This window comes from Pipistrellus kuhlii, unplaced genomic scaffold (assembly GCF_014108245.1).
Source record: "Pipistrellus kuhlii isolate mPipKuh1 unplaced genomic scaffold, mPipKuh1.p scaffold_m20_p_1, whole genome shotgun sequence".
NCBI classification, from domain to species: Eukaryota; Metazoa; Chordata; class Mammalia; order Chiroptera; family Vespertilionidae; genus Pipistrellus; species Pipistrellus kuhlii.
The window spans coordinates 77,337,278-77,356,280 of NW_023425404.1; the positions used below are offsets into that span (position 1 = coordinate 77,337,278).

Consider the following 19,003-nt stretch of genomic DNA (forward strand, 5'->3'; position numbering starts at 1 on the left):
TTATTTCATTTCCATTTCCATGGAAAATTTTTCCACCCTTCACTCTCATCCTGTGTGAGTCTTTGTTTTGAGGTGCATCTCTTGTAGACAGCATATAATTGATTCATGTTTTTGTATCCATTCAGTTATCTTGTCTTTTGATTGGAATATTTAATCCATTTACATTTAAGGTCATTATGGATAGATACTTATTACCATTTTAATTCTTTATGCCTATATTTCTATATATTTCTTCTTATCATTACAGCAGTTTCTTTAGCATTTCTTGCAGTGCAAGTTTGGTGGTGATAAACTCCTTTAACCTTTTTTTTTTTTTTCCTCTTGGAAGCTCTTTACTTCATCATCTATTTTTATGATAGCCTTGCTGGATATAGTAATTTTGGTTTTGTATCCTTGCTTTTCATTACTTGTATACTTCTTGCCATTCTCCTATAGCCTGTACAGTTTCTAATGAAAAATCAGGTGACAGCCTTATGGGAGCACCTTTGTAGGTAATACATTGCTTTTCTCTTTCTGTCTTTCAGATTCTCCTGTTGTGTTTACGTTTTGGCATTTTAATTATGATGTGTCTGGGTGTCAGCCTGTTTGTGTTCTTCTTCTTGCTTGGGACTCTCTCTGCCTCCTGAACTTGTGTGACATTTTCCTTTACCATTATTTCATCAGACATTCTGTCCCTTGATTACTTTTTTTTTTCTCCTACTGGCATACCTATTATGTGGATATTATGTTTCATGTTGTCCCCACAGTTCCCTTAAGCTGTCCTCCTGTTTCCTGTTTCTTTCTTTTTGGTTCTCTGGTTGAGTGATTTTTTTTTTTCTACCTTGTCTTCTAATTCACTGATCCTGTCCTTGGCTTCCCCTTTTCTGCTGTGTATTCCTTCCACTGTATTCTTTATTAGTGCTATGTCATTCTTCATAGTTACTATATTTTTTTCATGATCCTGAGCACATTTGCCATCATTATTTTGAACTTTATGTCTGATAAATTTCTATCTCCATTTCATTTAGCTCTTCTTCTGGAGAATTCTCTTGTTCTTTCATTTGGGGTAGTTTTTTAAATTTATTTTTATTTTTTTTATCTCCCCATTTTGTTTGGGTTTGTGTCTGTATATTTAGTAGATCAGCTACAACTCCCAATATATAGTGCAGGACAATGTCAGACACTGTTTGTGATGGCCCTCAGTACCATTTTAAAGCTATCAGCAATCTATCTCTGCTGGGGCTAGGTGTCTTTGGAAAAGACTGAAATGTGCACAGGGTCTGCTTTTCCTAGCCTTGATCACAAAAGGAGATCAGGCAAAGACTCAAAGCTTCTAGAGATCCTCCTCTGCCCACAGTTTGATTGTTACCAGTCTTTGTTAGCCTCAGGTTATTGATTACAGATTAGGATAAGAGATCTTCCAACAGGGTGGGTCAACTTCCTCTCCTGCCTCTCCCCAGGCAAAAAGCACCTGGATAATAAATTCCTGAGGGAAAAAGATCTCTGAAGTGTGAGGGAATGACTCAGCACAAGAAACTGTTCAACTTCAATGTCCAACCCCAGAGCCCCCAACCCTGAACTCTCCTCACTCAGCTTTCCCTTTGCCAAAGTCCAGATGAATATCTACACACAAAATTTTGTGGGTTGGTCCTTTAAGAGAGTGCCTGCATTTCCAAACGTCTCTCACTGGCAGACTGCTTATTTTCACAGCCAGTTGTTATGTGAGGACCTTTCTCAGTTCTGGTGCTCTCTGCTGGGGGACCTTAGCTTGGGGTTTAGTCCCCAGAGTTTTCAGTGGGAACCCCCCACAGCTATCTCCCTAGGACTTCAGCTGCTATTCGTGGGAGCCTGGCCAGCCATTTCTCACCTCTGAACTTTCTACCAACCTCTATGAAGTCCCCACTTTTCATCCGTGGTTATCAGGGCCCTCTCCAGCTAATCTTCAGTTGATTTTTCAGGGTGATTCTTCTGTAGTTAATTGTATTTCCAGCTTGTTCCTGCGAGTGTGTCAGTGTAGCTTCCACTTACTCTACTGCCTTTTTGGAATCCTTTGGTTACTATTTTGATTGGGGGAATTGTTTGGACATCAGGCTCAATTCCCTCCATATATACGATGACCTATAAACTGTAAGTCTCCCACAGGCCCCCCCCCAAAAAAAAAAAATCTCACAAAAATATAGCAGCCAGCCTTATACTAAAAAAGGAATCTTTTGGGGGGCATGGAGAACTCCAAGGCTGTGTTGAGAACACGGACTCTTAATGGCACTCAGAGTGGGCTTCCTGGAATTAGCCTTGGCTTTTTCTCTAAAGAAATGACGACCATCTGATTAGTGTGATTTGAGTTTCTGGGCTCACTGCAACCTCCTTCTGCAGCAGCAAGGAAAAGGGGGAGCTTTCCTGTCTAGCAAGATGTTCAACTGGGCACCCTCCACATACCTCAAAGCCAAGATATGCCCATCCCTCCATGGCACTTCCTGCTCATTGGACCAGTGATGTGAAATATTTAGGGGACCTCATGTGTTTCTGGGGACTCAAAACTTTCCTTCAAATCCAAATTTCAGAGAGAAGAGAGAGAGAGCTGTTGGGACACCCACCTCCTCCTCCTCCTTATGTAGGAAACAAACCACATACATCTGAAGGTGATTAAACTGTCTTTATTGGAGGAAAATAAGAAGCCATCAGTCCCGTTATCATTATGTTAGAAATCTTGATATGTGTACATGATTGTCAAGGCAGAATATCATTTGCTACATTGCCCATTCACAATTTTGCAGAGCCGCAAACCTATGAGGGGTACACTTCTTGCAGATTTTATTACATGCATGGAATAAATGCACAGTTTCCCTTCTTTTGGACAAGCATGTTTTCATAGGAAAATGGAACCAGTTGCAGGCCTGGTAATAATAGACATGGGGACATTCCTTTTGGAAAACATGCTCAGTGCTGAGAGAGCTGCAAGAAGGGCATGTGTAATGACTAGAGCCAATTGAGACATTGTCCCAAATTTGATCCTGAACAGAATGAACATTTTATGTTTTCCAACCTGAGCATGGGACTGAGATAAATGCTCTCTGAAACAGGTGGCCCCACCTTCGAAAACTAACCATTTCTGGTGCCAGTGGGACAGCATCTCACTCCATTTTGAAGCCAAATGCCTTGGGAAGGAGAGTACAAACCTCTCTCTCAGTCTCTGTCTCCACCTCCCCCGCATCCTCTGTCCCAGCACCCAGTTCCCCAAAGCTCAGGCCTACCATGAGGGCCAGGAACCTGTCTGTCCAGGTTAAGGTTTTGCTTTGAGAAGTAATTTATCTGGTGTTTAGGGCTTTCAAGTCCCTGGTGGCATCTTATCGCTGTGACTGAAGCCTCAAACACTCCTCTTGTTTTCTTTTTTCCTGTCCATAAGAAAATAAAATCACCTCTAACTAAAATAATTCAGTAAAGAAGAGGAATAGGTAATCATCGTAGAAGTTCTCTGGAGACCAAAGGGTTAAAAACAGATATAGCAAACACAGAAGCAGCTTTAGTACAAAGGATGGATGCAACAGTTTGTCCCTTTGGTGTAGATACAAATAAGCCATTCCACACTTAGTCCACAAAACCGGACATGGCAGCCACATGCTGTGGGTTTGGCTGCCCAATGCACAGCCTTTGGGTTTGTAGACATGGGGCCCCAGAGTCCCAAGCTGAGCTCCTCCCGCTGCAGGTGGTGGGCCAGGCCTTGGCAGGCATGCAGGGCCATCCTCACAGTGGGGCGAGGCCACTGTGCCCACTCCTGGTGTCAGATCACAAGGCATGGGGACCACAATGAAGGTTTGGGCCAGAGATGGGTGTGGGCCTCTACCTTCCTCTCTCTCCTCCTTGTCTGCTGTTCACAGTAGTGAACTCACCTACAGACTAGTTTCTTGAGTGTTCAGGGAATGCGTCCCTCCTTTTAGGAATCTGTTTGCCCTGTTCACCATTTCTATCTTAACATTTTCAATTCTGAAAACCTATGGACTGGAGCACATTTTTTTGGCAAATGTCAGGTACACTTGAAGCCCCCAAGTAGGATCAGGTGCTCCCCCAAAAGCATGGTGGATTTCTACACATTTATTTTGGAGACAAAGTAGACAGTGTTTGGTCTGGAATGTGTTGAGGAAAGGCAGACTGCAAGTGTGAGCAGACAGAAGGGGAGTGGCATTGCTTCGGGAACCTGCGGAGGCCCCGTGCACTGCCTACCAGAGGACCTCCGTCCCATCGGCCAGAGGTGACTGTGTGGGCCTGGGAAAGAGTGCATCTCACTTCTCTTCCGGGAACCGGAGGAGCTGCCCTTTGCAGGCTCTTGCTTCCCTCTCTCATGTCCAAAGGAACCCCGCAGTGTCCTGTGAAGTCCCATAAAGCAGAATGGTTGCTGGCAGGAGGGCAAAGACGTGGCCCAGTGCTTCTGTCTTCAGCCCTGGAGCGATGATGGTTCTGTGTGGCTTCCCTAGCGTGAAATCGGTAGTGGCCAAGGCGTAGGTGGGCCACAGGGCCATACTACAGAGCCTTAACAATTCTGAGTTGTCTCCACTGGGACACAGTCTTTCCTTTCTGTTCAAAACTGAAAACGTCTAACCTCACACACTCCAGTGGGCCCATCAGATGGAGCTGTTACTCCTTGAGAGGGTCAGCCTCCTTTCAGGAGCCTCCCTTGGGCTCCCTTTCTTTGTCTCTGGTGTCCTTGGCCTTCATTCTAAAGGGGAGTCCCCTCTCCCACCCACAACCCATCCAGGACCTGCTGGACACCAAGGCAGGCAAGTTAACAGAATGGGATTAGCGCTGGGCAAGGAAACTTAGTCCAAAGGTCCTGTGCCTGCCTAATCCCTTTCATCAGATGGCTCATGCTTCCTAGTGCCAGCGCCTGGACTGTTTGGCCAAAGGTGTCTTCTTTTGCTCCAAGCCGGACTGCCTAGTTCCTAGGACACTATGTAAAGAGCTCCTGGAGAGTGGGATCCTGTAAAAGGTCAAACCCGTGCGTACACGTATGCATGTGTGTGTGTGTGTGTGTGTGTGTGTGTGTGTGTGCTGCTCCATTCTTGGGGTGAGATTTCAGAAGTGATTGGAATCACAATGCAGAGCCATGCCTGCCCTTTGGGCATGCTGCATAGTTTTCTTTAAGGGAACATGAAGAGGACAATCCTTTCTATTCTCCTACAGAGCCAAGGGCAGCAGGAGGTGGTGAAACTGCCATGGGCAGCCCTGGCACTGCTGTGGCTCCATCTGGAATCTTTTCTCAAGAGCATTTGTGGTTGTGCACAGTTCGTGTGGGCGGGCCCTGCCCCTCTCAGCTCCAGCTGCTACCCCATGCTGACCCAACACCATAGTCCCGTGTGCTCGCTGAGGGAGCGCAGTGAGCAGTCTGGACCCCAGGGACCTGGTTAGGAGGGATACGCTGCAGGTCTGCCTGGGCCCTGTGAGTGAGCAGGTGCTCGCTGTTTCAGACACATGCTAGCTTCTCTATGGTCTCAAGGGCGAGGTGAAGGCCAGGAAAGCAAGGGAGGCACAGACAGGCAGCTAAGGGAAAAAGCATCCAAGGACACTATTTCACATATAATATTCAGGTGAGATAAAACCCACTTGCTCTAAGAAGGTGAGGAGACCAAATGGGGGTCCAGGAAGCCTGTGATGGGGCCGGGGATCCACCCTCAGCCTCACCACACACACTGGCTCCAGGGTGAGCATCAGCTGGTGCACATATGAAATGCTCAGCTACTCCTGGTGAAATCTGACTCTGCCAGCTACTCATCAGGTCTTAACAAAAGGCACATTCTAGGGTAGGGGTGTCAAACTCAATCAGAGAAGGGGCCAAAATCTAAAATCCAGCCTAAATCGCGGGCCGAATGGTTTACTGAACAGTCATAAACTGTCATTGTGATGGAAACGCAGTGGAGTGCAGTGATGACAGCGCGGTGCGGGCCACATTGCAAGGCCTGGCGGGACGGATTTGGCCCGCGGGCCTTGTGTTTGACACATGTGTTCTAGGGTATCTTCCTGTGTTGTGACGAAGCATAAATACTACCAACTACAGATATTGAAGAACCTCTAGCCTTTGACCACTCAGGCTCTCTCAGAAGACCAACAGCTCTTCCACATAGTACTTAGCTTCTCTTCTTCCTAAAACTACAGGAAATTATCTAAGTCTGGTGGCATTGAGATGGTACGGACTTGCCTGATATCAAGGCCAAGCTTTGGGCTGAAACCAGTCCCTGACCCCTGCACTGTGTTGACTGAACCTGATGTTACAGGCCAGCCCGGCTGAGAGCCGCCCCAGACCGCAGGAGGACACCTGCAGCAGGCTCGTCTTTCAGCTGCTCCACACTTTTTCAGGGAAGACATGCTCTCAAGCTAATTGAATACACACACACCCCACACATCAGCTCCAGGAAACAATGTAATCACCAGCAACACAATCTGCTTCCTACGTGCCAGCGCCTGGCCTGTTTAGCCAAAGTTGTCTTCTTTTGCTCCGAGCCTGAATGCTTAGTTCCTAGGACACTACGCAAAGAGCAGGCATAGCGTGGAGGGTGCCAGGCCTGCAGGGGACAGGGGACACAAGGATTCAAAACTTTAGGCAAACGTTCACCCCCTGTGACGTTAATGATTGTTTTCTTATACTGTAGAAACTTAAATGTTCCATCACACTTATCAATGAGCAACATCCTACCAAGCCTCCTGGAGAGATGCCTCTGTTTCCTCAGATTCTCTTTACAAGGTGCATGCTATCGCCCTTCTGAAGGTGTAGGACTCACAGCACTCATTGGCAATGACTAGGGCAAATCCATCAGCCCGGGTGGCTGAATATCCAATTCAGCTGACACACATTTCTTAACGGGCTCTGTTGTAATTTTGTTGTTTTCTAGGCTTTTTGTAGATTCTGAAGAGTGATCGTCTGATTTTACTCTGGTTGCATGTGTGACAGATGCCAAGTGGGATTCCTGCCCAGGGGCTAAGTGCCCATGAGGTATGTGGAAACGGTACACCAGCTCCTGTCTTCCCAGCTGCTCTTATGCATACCTGCTCTGCTGCCCTAAAGGAGACAGAATGGAGCTCTAAGCTGAATAGTGTGTGTGTGTGTGTGTGTGTGTGTGTGTGTGTGTGTGTGTGTGTTGTGAAGGCTATTGCTAAACATTTGGCCTGGACATAGGCAAAGATGTGGAAGTGATGAAGATGGTTTGACCCACTAGACCTGTCAAATCTGGCCAAATGCAGGAGCAGAGTTTAAGGATAACAGCTAGGCAAGTCACTGGGACATCAGCAGACCTACAGGGATACACGATGAGCTTGAGCTGTCTGTGCAGAATGCAGACTCATGGCGCTGCATGGCCATTGAGGGAGGCTTTTGCAAAGCTGGCATTTGGAGCCACCTGCTTGCCTCTACAAGACAGCCTCCTTGAAGTCTCCTTGAAAAGTGGTTTGCCCTGGATTTCACACTGTGCTTGCTTTATCTTGCACACTCACCCACCACGTGGGTGAATTTCATGGCCCAGTTTGTCCGGGTCATTGCCAGTTATAGCACTGCAAGTCCTACACCCTGGGAATCCTTCAATCTCCCGCCCCCATCACCTGTCTTTGGTTTTCAGACAGCCCTGGTCAGAGGGAAGCTTCAGTGCCAGTTGGGTTTGGCTGAGACTGTCTCTGGCCATCCCTGCAGCCCATGCCCTGATTGCTTGGCAGTTCACCTTTCCTTACCACCCCAGATAAATTCTTTTCCAAGCCACTGCCCTCTCCTCCTCCAGGTAATATTCACACAAGAACAGGAGAAAATGTGCAGAAACAACTTATATAAGTTGGAGGTCATTTTCAGTATAAGATTAGAAATGCATTTTTTTTAAAAAAGAGAGAAAGAACGATTAATTTGAAAACTGCATAGCTGAGAGCAGAGATTCCATGGGTTACCCCCAGGAGAAATGAGAGCAGCGTGGAAAGTTCACTTTAAACAAAATGGCATCTTGTTCCTTTTGTGAGGAAGGTCCTTAACCATCTGCTGGGTGGGCATCTCCTCCACAGCAAGTCCAGCCTCTAAAGTTTTAGTCTCAGGGGAGCAGGCTTCTTAATATCGGAGCGCTGGGGGCACGAGGCCCCTCGTTTCTCTGGCTGCCGGGTATTTGCAGGAGGAGGTGCCAGGAAAGGGCTGTGCAGGGCCCTCCCCATGTGGCCAGAGAAGCCAGCCCAGCGGCGCCGCTCAGCTGTCCGGGAAGGACAGAGAGAAGGAGAAGTAAAGTGCATGCTTCACTTTGGAGACAGTTTCTTGATCCTCTTCTTATACATTTTAAAAATCCATTGAAATTCGCCTTGGAGGGGAAAATACCTCCTAATGGTTAACATAAAACTTTACTACCAACAAGCAAACGATATAGGTCATGTAACTAAGTATAGATTGCAAAGACATATATCTTAAAAGGAAAAAAAAATACCCTAATGTGCAATATTTACCAATACTTAAATAATCCAGTTGAAACTTTTTATGTCAATAATGAAAAATACAACATAGACAGTTACCTAGCGTGAGAAGAGCAGAAATGACAGAAGTTGGGGAGAGGACAAAGAGAGTCCATTCATTAGAGCTTTGCAAGATTCATATATACAGCACCAGGTCCTGTTAAATCAGCTCCCTTGAGTCAGTACAGTTTGTGAGAAATGAACACTTCAGAATTGCAGTATAAAATATGGCCATAAAAAACTTCTGTCTTCCAGTCCTGTGCAGGTAGGTGCACCATGCAAGGTGGGATCACTCTGGGGTGGCTGGTGACACTGGTGGCCCTGGGGACCCCCTTCCCTGGCTCTGCCCAAGGCCTCGCCCCGGGGCCCCACCTCCAGAGCCAGTCACTTGCTTCCAGAGTGCACCGTCGTCACAGTGGTGGGCCTCGGTCTCCGCTCCGCTCCCACTCCGGGGACCCCTGATGAAGAGGAAATGAAACTACAGAGCGTGGAGGGTGCCAGACCTGCAGGGGAAAGTGGACACAAGGATTCAAACTTCAGAAGGAAATACTCCCCCTTCTTATGGCAAGGGTTTGTGTAGGGGCCAAAGTTCTCTACATTGGGCCCTAAACATTTACCTATCCATAGGAAAGCAATTGCAATGTGTTCAGAATGCTTTCTTTCTAGACCAAATTTTCCCTCCTCTTTTCATTATACTTATTACTGCTTTGTGTTTGAATGCCACATGGGGTATTCTGATAGGATCCAGAATGAGCACTTACTGTGTACTAGGTATCAAACTAGGTGCTGAATAAACACTGTCATTATGAGAACTACACTTCATGAAGTTAAAGAATGAAGAGAGTGTGATGCCCCTATAACCCCTGCTTGTGTGTGGTCTACACTCTTGGCTAAGAAGCATCAGTGACAGAGAGCACACCAAGGGGGCTGTTGCCTCTCCCGTGTGAGCTCAGCAGCCCTGGCCTGAACACGGCCTCCACAGACCACAGTCAAATGCGTCCCAAGCAGAAGTGCTGCACCGGGAGGTCTGGATGTGGATGAATCCACTGAGCTAAGCTCCAGTGGTGTTCTCCCCATGCACTTTGCAAGCTTGGAAGATATATAAACTAAATGATTATGATGGCTTCACTGTCAGAGCAATTGCATAAATATTCAAAGAAATGACTGATTGTGGGTTTCCTTTGGCCAGAGGGTGGAGAGGAACTATGCAGACCTGGAAACATGGGTCTACAGGCGTGTGCAATTGGGTTGGGGGACTCATGGAAATTTCTTTTCATTTTTAAATATATATTTTATTGTTGACAGTGTTACATATATGTCCCATCTCACTTTCCTCCCTCTTCCCAGCCCTTACCACCCCCTCACCCAGGTCGTCACTACCCTACTGCCCATGTCCATGGGCTATGCACGTTAAGTATATAAATTCTTTGGTTTATCTTCATGGAGATTTCTTAGAAAAACTGAAGGGCTGGGATTCCTGAATGAGATGGAAGGATTATTTAGTGATGAAGCAAACATTTTTCTAAGGGAAATGAGAAGAACTGTGATGCCCAGAATGAAACCACGCTGCCTGAAGGATGCTCCATAGCTAGGAATCGAGGGCTGATGGGGAAGATCAAGGCAACTGCTCAAATGGGATGGCCGGATGTGAGATTAAGATAAACATATAGAGGGGGACATGGGAGAGAGAAATAAGGGGAGTCTAAGTGCATCCTCAATGACATGACATCCCATGCAAAGATGAAAGACAATGAAATATGAAATATGATTACTATGATTGTAAAGCCAATGCACTTTATATAAATGAGCTCCAATTATCATCATCCTCATAAAAAAAAAAAAAGATGAAAAGTCAGGGAGAGCAGGCTGCCATGAGTCTCTGCCATCCCTTCCTCAACCTTTAACAGTGACTCAATGACAAGCAAATCAGAGAGCAAAGAGATAGAGCAGAAAGTGTCTGGGCTTTTGTCCAGACAGACATGAACTTGAAACAGATTCATCATCTATAAATAAAAATATCAGTGCCTAGGGTTGTGTGAATATTAAATAGTGAATTTTCATAATGTAAACTGGTGCAGCCAATATAAAAACACTATGGGAGTTCCTCAAATAAATAAAAATAGAATACCACATGACTCAGTAATACCCCTTCTGGGTACCTACATGGAAAAATTGAAAACACTTATTTGTAGGGATATATGTATCATTATGTTCACTGCAGCATTATACACAGTGGCCAAGGCTTAGAAAGAACCTAAGTGTCCTTCAGTAGAAGATTACATAAAGAAAATTGGTATATTTACACAATGAAATACTGCTTGGCCATAAAAAATGTGAAATACTGCCATATGAAATACTGCTAAATAAAATGAGCCAGGCAGAAAAGGACAAGAACCTTGTGATTTCACTCATGTGTGGGATGTAAAACTGAGGGCAACAAAGACACACACACACACACACACACACACACACACAAACTCTCAGACACAGATACAGCCTGATGGCTACCAGAGGGAAAGGGAGATGAGGATGAGGAGGATAAAGAGGGTCAAATACAAGGTGAAAGAAGGAGACTAGGTTTCGGGTGGTGAGCACACAATAGCAAATACAGATGTCATAATATAAAGATGTCACTTGAAACTTGTATAATGCTATTAACCAATGTCACTCCAATAAATGTGATAAAGAAGAAAAAAAATTAAAATATTCAATCATGACCTAGGATTGTTGGGAGTATTAAATGGGGAACATTATTGAAAGTGCCTAACATACAGCAGGCACTCAGCAAAGGACAGCGCCCTCCTCTCTGTCCCAGATCTGCCAGTTGGAAGCTGTTTTGGCTCCATACTCACAATCGTTCTGGCCGGCCAAACCGAGGCTGCTCGACACGCCCACATTTGAGCTGTCCAGGCTGCTTCCAAGATGGAGTCTTCTCATATGCCTCACGACGGCAGTGGCATTAAATGCTTGCTGAAATTCAAGAAAGGAAAAAAGTAGGCAAAATGCTTCCAGTTACTGAAAAAGATGCAGACTGCCTTCTATTATTTTCCCTGTTACTCTAAGCATTTCAAATTTTCAAAAATGTTCTCATGATACTTCTAGAAAGAAAATTTGTATTGCCCCTTCTTCCAAAAGTACAATCAAAATATATTTTGGAGGAAAAAAAATTTCCTTCTCACATACTAGACATACAGAATAAACGTAGACTAATTCTGTGTGTAGTCTAAGAGTAGTGACTTCTAGAAAACATGACATTTTAAAATAATTTTAATTTCCCTGTTACTGGTGACTTTGTACTAAAGAATAGCCTCAGAATAAAGGAGGTCAGTGGAACTGAGTTTGTTTCTGTGTGGCCTCTCCCTGCTGCACTTAAGGGCCTGTGTCGTTAGTAAACACACCAGTTTACTGAGGTAACCAGTCAGTGGTCACAAAGCCCCAAAGATTTACATCCATCACATTTTTATCAGAAAGGATGGATGGGTTCAACTCAGATTTCCTGTTCGTCTCCCCGTCATGTCACTTTATTACAAGTCCCAGCCAGGTGGAGAAAGCAAAGACCCCGCTAAGGCACAGCACGTGAGTTGGAGCTGGTGCGACTGCCATTTGTGACTCAGAGAGGAGAAATTTTAAATCTCAGACTTCATTCCTCTCACACCATGACTGTCCCTTCAAGTCTTCATTATTATTGGTTAAGATTAGCAGAATTATTTGGGTGAGGTTCTGGGTTGTTTTTTTTGTTTTGTTTTGTTTTTTTCCATCAAACGCAGTGACAGTAACCCTTAGACAGAAAAAAAAAAAAAAAAAAAAAAAAAAAAAAGTCAAACTGCAAAGCAAGTGAGTGGTTAGACTCACTGGGAGTCTGATCAGCACGGAACTTACTCTCCATTTGCTCTTGGCGAAGTTCTTCCGGATCTGGGCACTGACGGACTCGTGGATGTTCTTGTTGAGGGCCGTGTCACCTGCGATCCTGAAACACAGGCAAAGATGCTTCTTCTGAAGAGGCTGGGGGGTGTGGGGGGAGGTCTGGCATGGACCCTCTTTCCTGGAAGCCCCATCCTCAAACCTTTCCCGAGGCTGCTGGCTTGCCCCCGCCCTCCCGGGCTCTCTTGTCTGTGCGCAGATCACAGGACACTCCAAGTTCTGTCCATTTCTATCCCAAGTCCTGTCGATTTCCATGCGCTGTAATCTCGCAAGGGCAGGGCAGCACCTTCATGGCTGACCTCTGCCTGGCTCTCACTTTTCCCTTTTTTGACCCCCCATTCCTGCGACATCGACAATGACAGCACACCCTGCCCTCAGTTTCCATCCTTCTCCCCTTCATTTCCCCTCCCCCATCTCTATGCCAGTTTTCTACCTGCAGCTTTGCCTCCACCACCTCAAAAGTGTTCCCTGCCTGGTCTGACCACCAGAACCTCCCAGGGACCTTCTTCCAGCTTCCTCCTGCCCGAGACCCCTCTGCCTTCCTGGGCCCTCTTTCCTGTGGGCCAGCTCACATCTGCGACCCACAGCTCCCTTTTGGTTCCATCTTCACTGAGCTGAGCTCTGCAGCATCTGCTCATCTACAGCCACCCTGGGCACCCAGCCCTTCTCTGTGCTCAGGGAGAGGGCCCAACTCTAGCTCAGCTCTGCTGACAGCTCTCCTCCTGAATTTCTCAGATAAGCCCTCATAAATGCCAGGACCACATCCACTTTGCCTTCAGTTGGGTCCTTGGTGTTACTGGGCACTAGTTCTTACTTGTTCCTTAGTTTTCTATTAGAAAAGAAGAAGGTAGGTTTGCTTTTTACCCCCTGTCCTTAGAGTTCCCCTCATCCTATGCCTCCCTCCCTCTGCCCCCACCCCATCTTACACCTCCCTCTCTCCTCTTCCCTCTTCCCTGACAGCCTCTCTGGTCTTAGTCATCACTTGCAGGTCATTCTTAGGTCCTCTCCCACGCATCCCTCCCCTCCCTCCCTCCACCTCCCTCCACAGTCACCGCTGGCCTCCCCCAGGTTCAGAGGAAGCTGCATTTTGCGCTTAGTCCTCTGGACTTGGAACCTTCCATCTTTCCTTACCAGCAAACCAAGACATTCTAGGTTCATCTTCGATGCCTAAAAAATAATATCTTGCCTCTTGGAAAAGTTGAAAAGCAGACAGGTGACAGGGACACTGAGCATCCTTTCTGGCTGGAAGGTACGTGAGGAAACCTGCTGCTCCGAGACCCAGAGGCTCCTGGACACTAAGCAGCCCGGATGCCAGACTACTAAGTCCACATGTTTTGGGAAATGAAAGGGAGACGCTTACGGTCTATTTAGACAAGAAATAATCCCCGGATATAAAATACGTTCCTACCCAGCCTTTCACTTTAGAACTGAAAACATGGTTGAGGGAATGAACATTAAGTCTGTGCCAGGCTGGGCCACGTCTTGAATCCAGTCTGATGTTCCTGCTCAAAGCAGCTCCCTCTACAGACCCTGCTCCCAGCAAGGCTGAAGGCACTTAGCCCAGAGGACACTCAGACCTAACCCCATGACTAGATTTCCACTCCCAACAACTGTCAATCACCCTTCCCCCGAGACACATTGTGAATAGAAATAGGATGTCTGAGTGGGCAAGCATCCCAAACCCAACAGCCGGGGGCTAGGGCTGTGGACATGGTTAGCAGACGTTTTCTCCTGGAGAGCTTGCTGAGTAATTCATCCTGCACTGTTTATAAAGCTGCATCCTCAGGAAAGGAGGCCATTCCAACCCCGTGGCCAGATCTTTCTTGGAAACAGCTGCACAGAGTGGCAGGAAGTATGGAACTCGCGGAGCTGAGCACGGCCACAGTGCAGAGCCGCCCTCCAAACCAAACAGGCAGGCGAGCAGGCAGACACTCCCTTCTCTGTGGGTGAGCGTGGGCCCAGATGGAGGGAAAATGCACACTTCCAATTATTTCTGGAATGTTCCATGCTCCCTTCCCACATCCCCAGGGGAAGCTGCACTGGGGGAGAATCAAGCAGGGCAGATGCAGGTCCATAGACTCCTGCTGAGCAGTGGCCTTGGGAGCAGTTGCCAGGAGCCCTCTCCCCGGGTACCACGAGGAAATGGAGGCTGCTGCTCACAGGATTGGGCCGTCACAGCGACAAGGCATGGGCTCTTGATGCTCAGTGCTGCTAGGTCAGCCACAGCCATCAACAAAAGGTGGCCAGGAATCCGAGAACTGGGAGGAGCCTTAGTTGTCATCTCATTGTCCTGGGGATACGTGATACATGATGCCTCCACTACATGAGAATTTCCTTAAACACACACACACACACACACACACCCCCCTCCTATGATCCCTTGCTTTTCAGTCTTTCCTCTATTCCCACATTGCAGGTGGCATTTATATTCATTGCTCTGTCCTCTGCCACACAGAGCACCAATCATCTCTCCTGGCCTTTGGTGTTCTTGTGTTTCCTACACAAGCTGCTTGGCCTCCATAGTTCTGACTTTGCATGTTTCTAGCCACTTGCTCAAGGCGTGCGAGGGGTTGGCTGTGTGCCTCAGCTGGGGTCTCCCAGCCTCCCAGGCTGTGTCCTAATTCCAGTGTGGCTGGAGAGACAGAAGACGGGAGGGGTCTCTGTGAATACCGAGAAGAGGGCCGCAGGTGCCACCCTGGCCTGGCGGACACGGCAGGTCTGAAGGTGGGCACGCTGCCATTGTCATGGGCACTGATCACCGGGGCCCAGGATCATCACTCTGGTTTGCTTGCCACACACTGAAACTGGAGACTGGGGTTCAGATTGTTCTTCCCTGTATTGATGCTGCCCTGTAACCAGGAATGGGTTCCCACATGCCGCTTGCCATCTCCTACTCTTTGTCCGTCAGCCAGCAGCCTGCTAGTCCCTGTCCATGCACCACCAGGTGAAAACAGGCCTGCAGGAGGGCTCCGGTGAGATGGGTGCTGCCCTCCACAAGGAGCCCCCTCCTGGCTGGAGTGTCTGCTTCGAGGCTAAGGGGAGGCGTCTGTGACTTCCAGAGGCCTCTCCCGGCCCTCGGTGGCCTTGATTAAGCTGCAAGAGCCAGGCGTCACTGGGACAGCCACTCCACTCCTCCCTGGTTCTCAGCTGAATCCACATTCTTCACCTGGGAATCTCACATACCCAATAAAAGAAACAGGCATATATATATATATATATATATGTGTGTGTGTGTGTGTGTGTGTGTGTATATTACACAGGCAATCAAGGGGGCTTTTAATTTGCTTGAATCAGATACATTCTTTTTCTTCTCCCTCCTCCCTCCTCCCTCCCCCTCCCCTCCCTCCTCCCCTTCCTCCTCCTCCCTCTCCTTCCTCCTCCTCCTCCTCCTCCTCCTCCTCCTCTTCTTCTTCTTCTTCTTCTTCTTCTTCTTCTTCTTCTTCTTCTTCTTCCTCTTCCTCTTCCTCTTCCTCTTCTTCTAAAAATCATTTTCTCATGCTTGACTTCTTGGGAATTTTGAAATGAATAGTAAAAATTACAAAACACTGGAGGGAAAAAATACCTCTGAAGAAGGCATTTGTGTGCTCAGTTCACAGCTAACATGTCCTAATGTGACCCAGGCTGATGACTCAGGACTTCACCTCTTACATGACTTTCCCATGCCCCAGACTCATCAGCACAGCACACAGCACAGCCACCCTCTCCTGGGCAGCATGGCTGAGCTTTCTGAAATGTAACTCTGATTACTCTGCTTAAAACCTGCCAGGGACCCCCCCACTGCCCAAAGGGAAAAGTACAAATTCCTCAGCACAATCCTAAAATAATGGCAATTCTTATAGATTGGAGGCTTATTAGGTCCTAGGCATTCTTCTTTTGTGTGTGTATTATCTCATTTAATCCCTGGAAAAGCCCTGTATGGTATATACTACTGTTATTTATGATCTCAGTTCTACAGGAAGGCCCAAAAGTCAAAGGGCCTGCCCACCACTCAGTAATAGTGGCAAAACCAGGACAATCAGGGCCCATGCCAGAACCTTAGTCTGCCTTCCTTTCTAGTCTCCTCTCCCACCTCACTGCTCTGTCCCTCTTGCTCCAGGAATACTGGTGCTGTGGCAAGAGGGATGGGTGTGTAGCATATGCTGCCAGCAGGACCCAGGCCGCTCTCGGACCTGCAGCCCCCGCTGTCTGGATGGCCCGGTGAAAGGGTTCTCTGAGCGTGTGGCTCGCACCTCTGTGAAGTCCTAGATTCTGCTGAGGACACCCTGTCCCTCAGCCAGGCCCTGCAATGGTCTCTCCTTCTTTACTCTTGAGTAAAAATGACCTCTCCTTTGATTTTTCAAAAAATGGCTGGTGAAGGAGAAATTGGGCTTTGACTGGCCTCCTTCTGCCTTCCATGAAGTGAGGCTGTATTAGTGAACAAGTACTTGGAAGCAAATCACTTCCCTTCTTTTTTAAAACCCTCACTGGAGGATATATTTACCATTGATTTTAGAGAGAGTGGAAAGAAGGGGGTGGGGGAGAGGAGAAAGAGAGAAACATCGATATGGGAGAGCCACATCAATTGGTTGCCTCCTGCACTGGCCCCAACCAGCACAGGGGACTTGCAACCCAAGTACATGCTCTTGACTGGAATAGATCCCACGACTCCTTGGTTCCAATGCCAACTACTGAGCCAGGCTCTTCCCTTCTTTTGAGGTCATTTGCATCCTTTATAAAATAACCCCAAAAGTCTCATACATATAAGACAAATGAGTTCTGGGGATGTAATAATGTACATGATGAATATGGTTACACTACATTATAGTATATCCTAAAGCTTCTCATTATAAGGAAAAAACAATTTTTAAGGTGATGGTTGTTAACTCAACTTATTGTGGTAATTATTTCACAATAAATATGAATGTCAAGTCATTCTACTGTACACCTTAACCTTACACAGTGTTGTATGCCAATTATATCTCAATAAAACAGAAAAAAAGTTCTTACAGATTTAAAGGCCCATTGTCTAAAAGGTAAGAAAACTTGATTATCTTTATGGCCACATACTTTGACCTATTGTACAGAATGACTTACTAAAACAAATAATCAAGATGATATATAATCAAAACTGCCTCCTTACCCAGAAAATTATTTATTTACCCCTCCAGCCCTTTCCTACTTTCCCTTTACATCTCTTATCTGCACGTGGGGGAGAGCACTCATTTTGGAGTTCCCTAGTTCTTGCTGGAAACAGTTCTGGCTTTGCCATTACCTAGTTGTATTGTCTTGGCTAAGTTACTCACCTTTATACAATAAATCCATTTCCTTATCTCTGACACAGAGAGAAAGCCTACCTTACAGGGTTATTGTAAAGAAACAAAATGAGATACTATTAATGCAGTTAGTACAGTACTTGGAACATAATAGATGCTTAATAAATGATGGCTGTTATTATAAATCAAAATGCTGTGAAACTGGGATATGGCACTACCCTAAGCAGCTCCTCTTTGGGGGATAACCAGCACTTGAGACCCTGGAGGAAATGCTACAGGATGATGGAATAAACCTGGGACAGTCTTCTAGAGTGTTACTAGCATTTGTTTTCATTATATTGCATATTTTAATGCTTCTGGCCTTTGCTTTAAGTGGATGCTCCTGTTGCTTTAGCAATAACAGCTAACGAAGCATTTACTCTACACCAGACATCGCACCAAACCCTCAACATGCATTATCTCAGTTATTTCTTACACCAACACTATCAACTAGGTATTGGTGTCCTCGTTTTAAAGATGAGAAAAATGGGGCAAGAGAAGTTAAATATAAAGCCAAAATCACAGCTAGTTGATAGTGAACATGGCTCAAATCGACTAAGTTTTATAGCCAAGGTGGCCTCAAGGGTGCTGCTGAAAATGTGCATAGAATGCATCAACCATCAGCTGATCCCTCTGGAAGTGAAGGAAGACTAACTTGCAAAGCACCTTAGAAGGGAAAAATATATAACCCAATTCATTTCACTACTGAGTAATAAACCCAAGGAATAAAACTCCCATCTTAATGCCTCGTTGGGCAATTACCTTCACTAAACATGGTCCTAAAATATTCATGTAAAATGAAAAAGCTACAGCTATCTTTCCCACACTTAACCTGTCCTTAGTGCACGTGGGAGGCTGAGCCTGAAAGAATGAAAGATCCCGTGTGCTGCCATGAGACAGGATCGGGGCCCCTGGCAGAGTGACATGCAGCATTGTTGGGCTTTCCCAGTTGCTGACAGCCACCTGGACATTACCCCGGGAAGGCGGGAGATTCATGGCCTCTTGAGTGGGCAGGCATTCTTACCATGGGTGCCGCGCTGCCTGCTCACATGTGTATCTTTTGTTTGGATCTTTCTCCATCAGGTTCCGAATGAAATCTTTTGCTGTTCAGAAAGGAAGCACAAGGGAAGGAATCAGTCTGTGGCTTGAGCTATGACATCAGCAGTCTCTGAGAGTGTCATGTGTAGCATGGAAATGACAAGACCAGCCCCCCACAGACCTTACAGTATCCTGGACACGGGTACCAGCATTTGGGGAAAAGGGAAACTCAGGTTTGGAATGCTGAATGGTGACCTGCCAGTGAAGGGGCAGCCAGGCCAGGGCTGGGCCCTGCCCTCCCAGCTCAAGTCCCTTCC

General features: G+C 46.6%; 1 protein-coding gene across 5 annotated transcripts in view; it reads right to left on the minus strand.

Moving 5' to 3' along the window:
* Nucleotides 1-2,613: 2,613 nt before the first annotated feature.
* The window catches only part of CAMK1D (calcium/calmodulin dependent protein kinase ID), a 346,472-nt gene continuing 330,082 nt past the window's right edge, over nt 2,614-19,003 (minus strand). For 4 of the 5 annotated variants that reach the window (XM_036452768.2, XM_036452785.2, XM_036452757.2 and 1 more), the window contains 5 exons: nt 18,673-18,751; nt 12,316-12,403; nt 11,289-11,406; nt 5,969-8,939; nt 2,614-5,766 (listed from right to left, as the gene is read on the minus strand). In XM_036452768.2, coding sequence (XP_036308661.1) covers nt 8,821-8,939; nt 11,289-11,406; nt 12,316-12,403; nt 18,673-18,751 — 404 coding nt within the window. In that variant the 3' untranslated portion in view covers nt 2,614-5,766; nt 5,969-8,820. Of the gene's footprint in view, nt 5,767-5,968; nt 8,940-9,741; nt 9,914-11,288; nt 11,407-12,315; nt 12,404-18,672; nt 18,752-19,003 lie in introns of those variants that run through there. The other variant, XM_036452778.2, reaches the window with a different exon arrangement.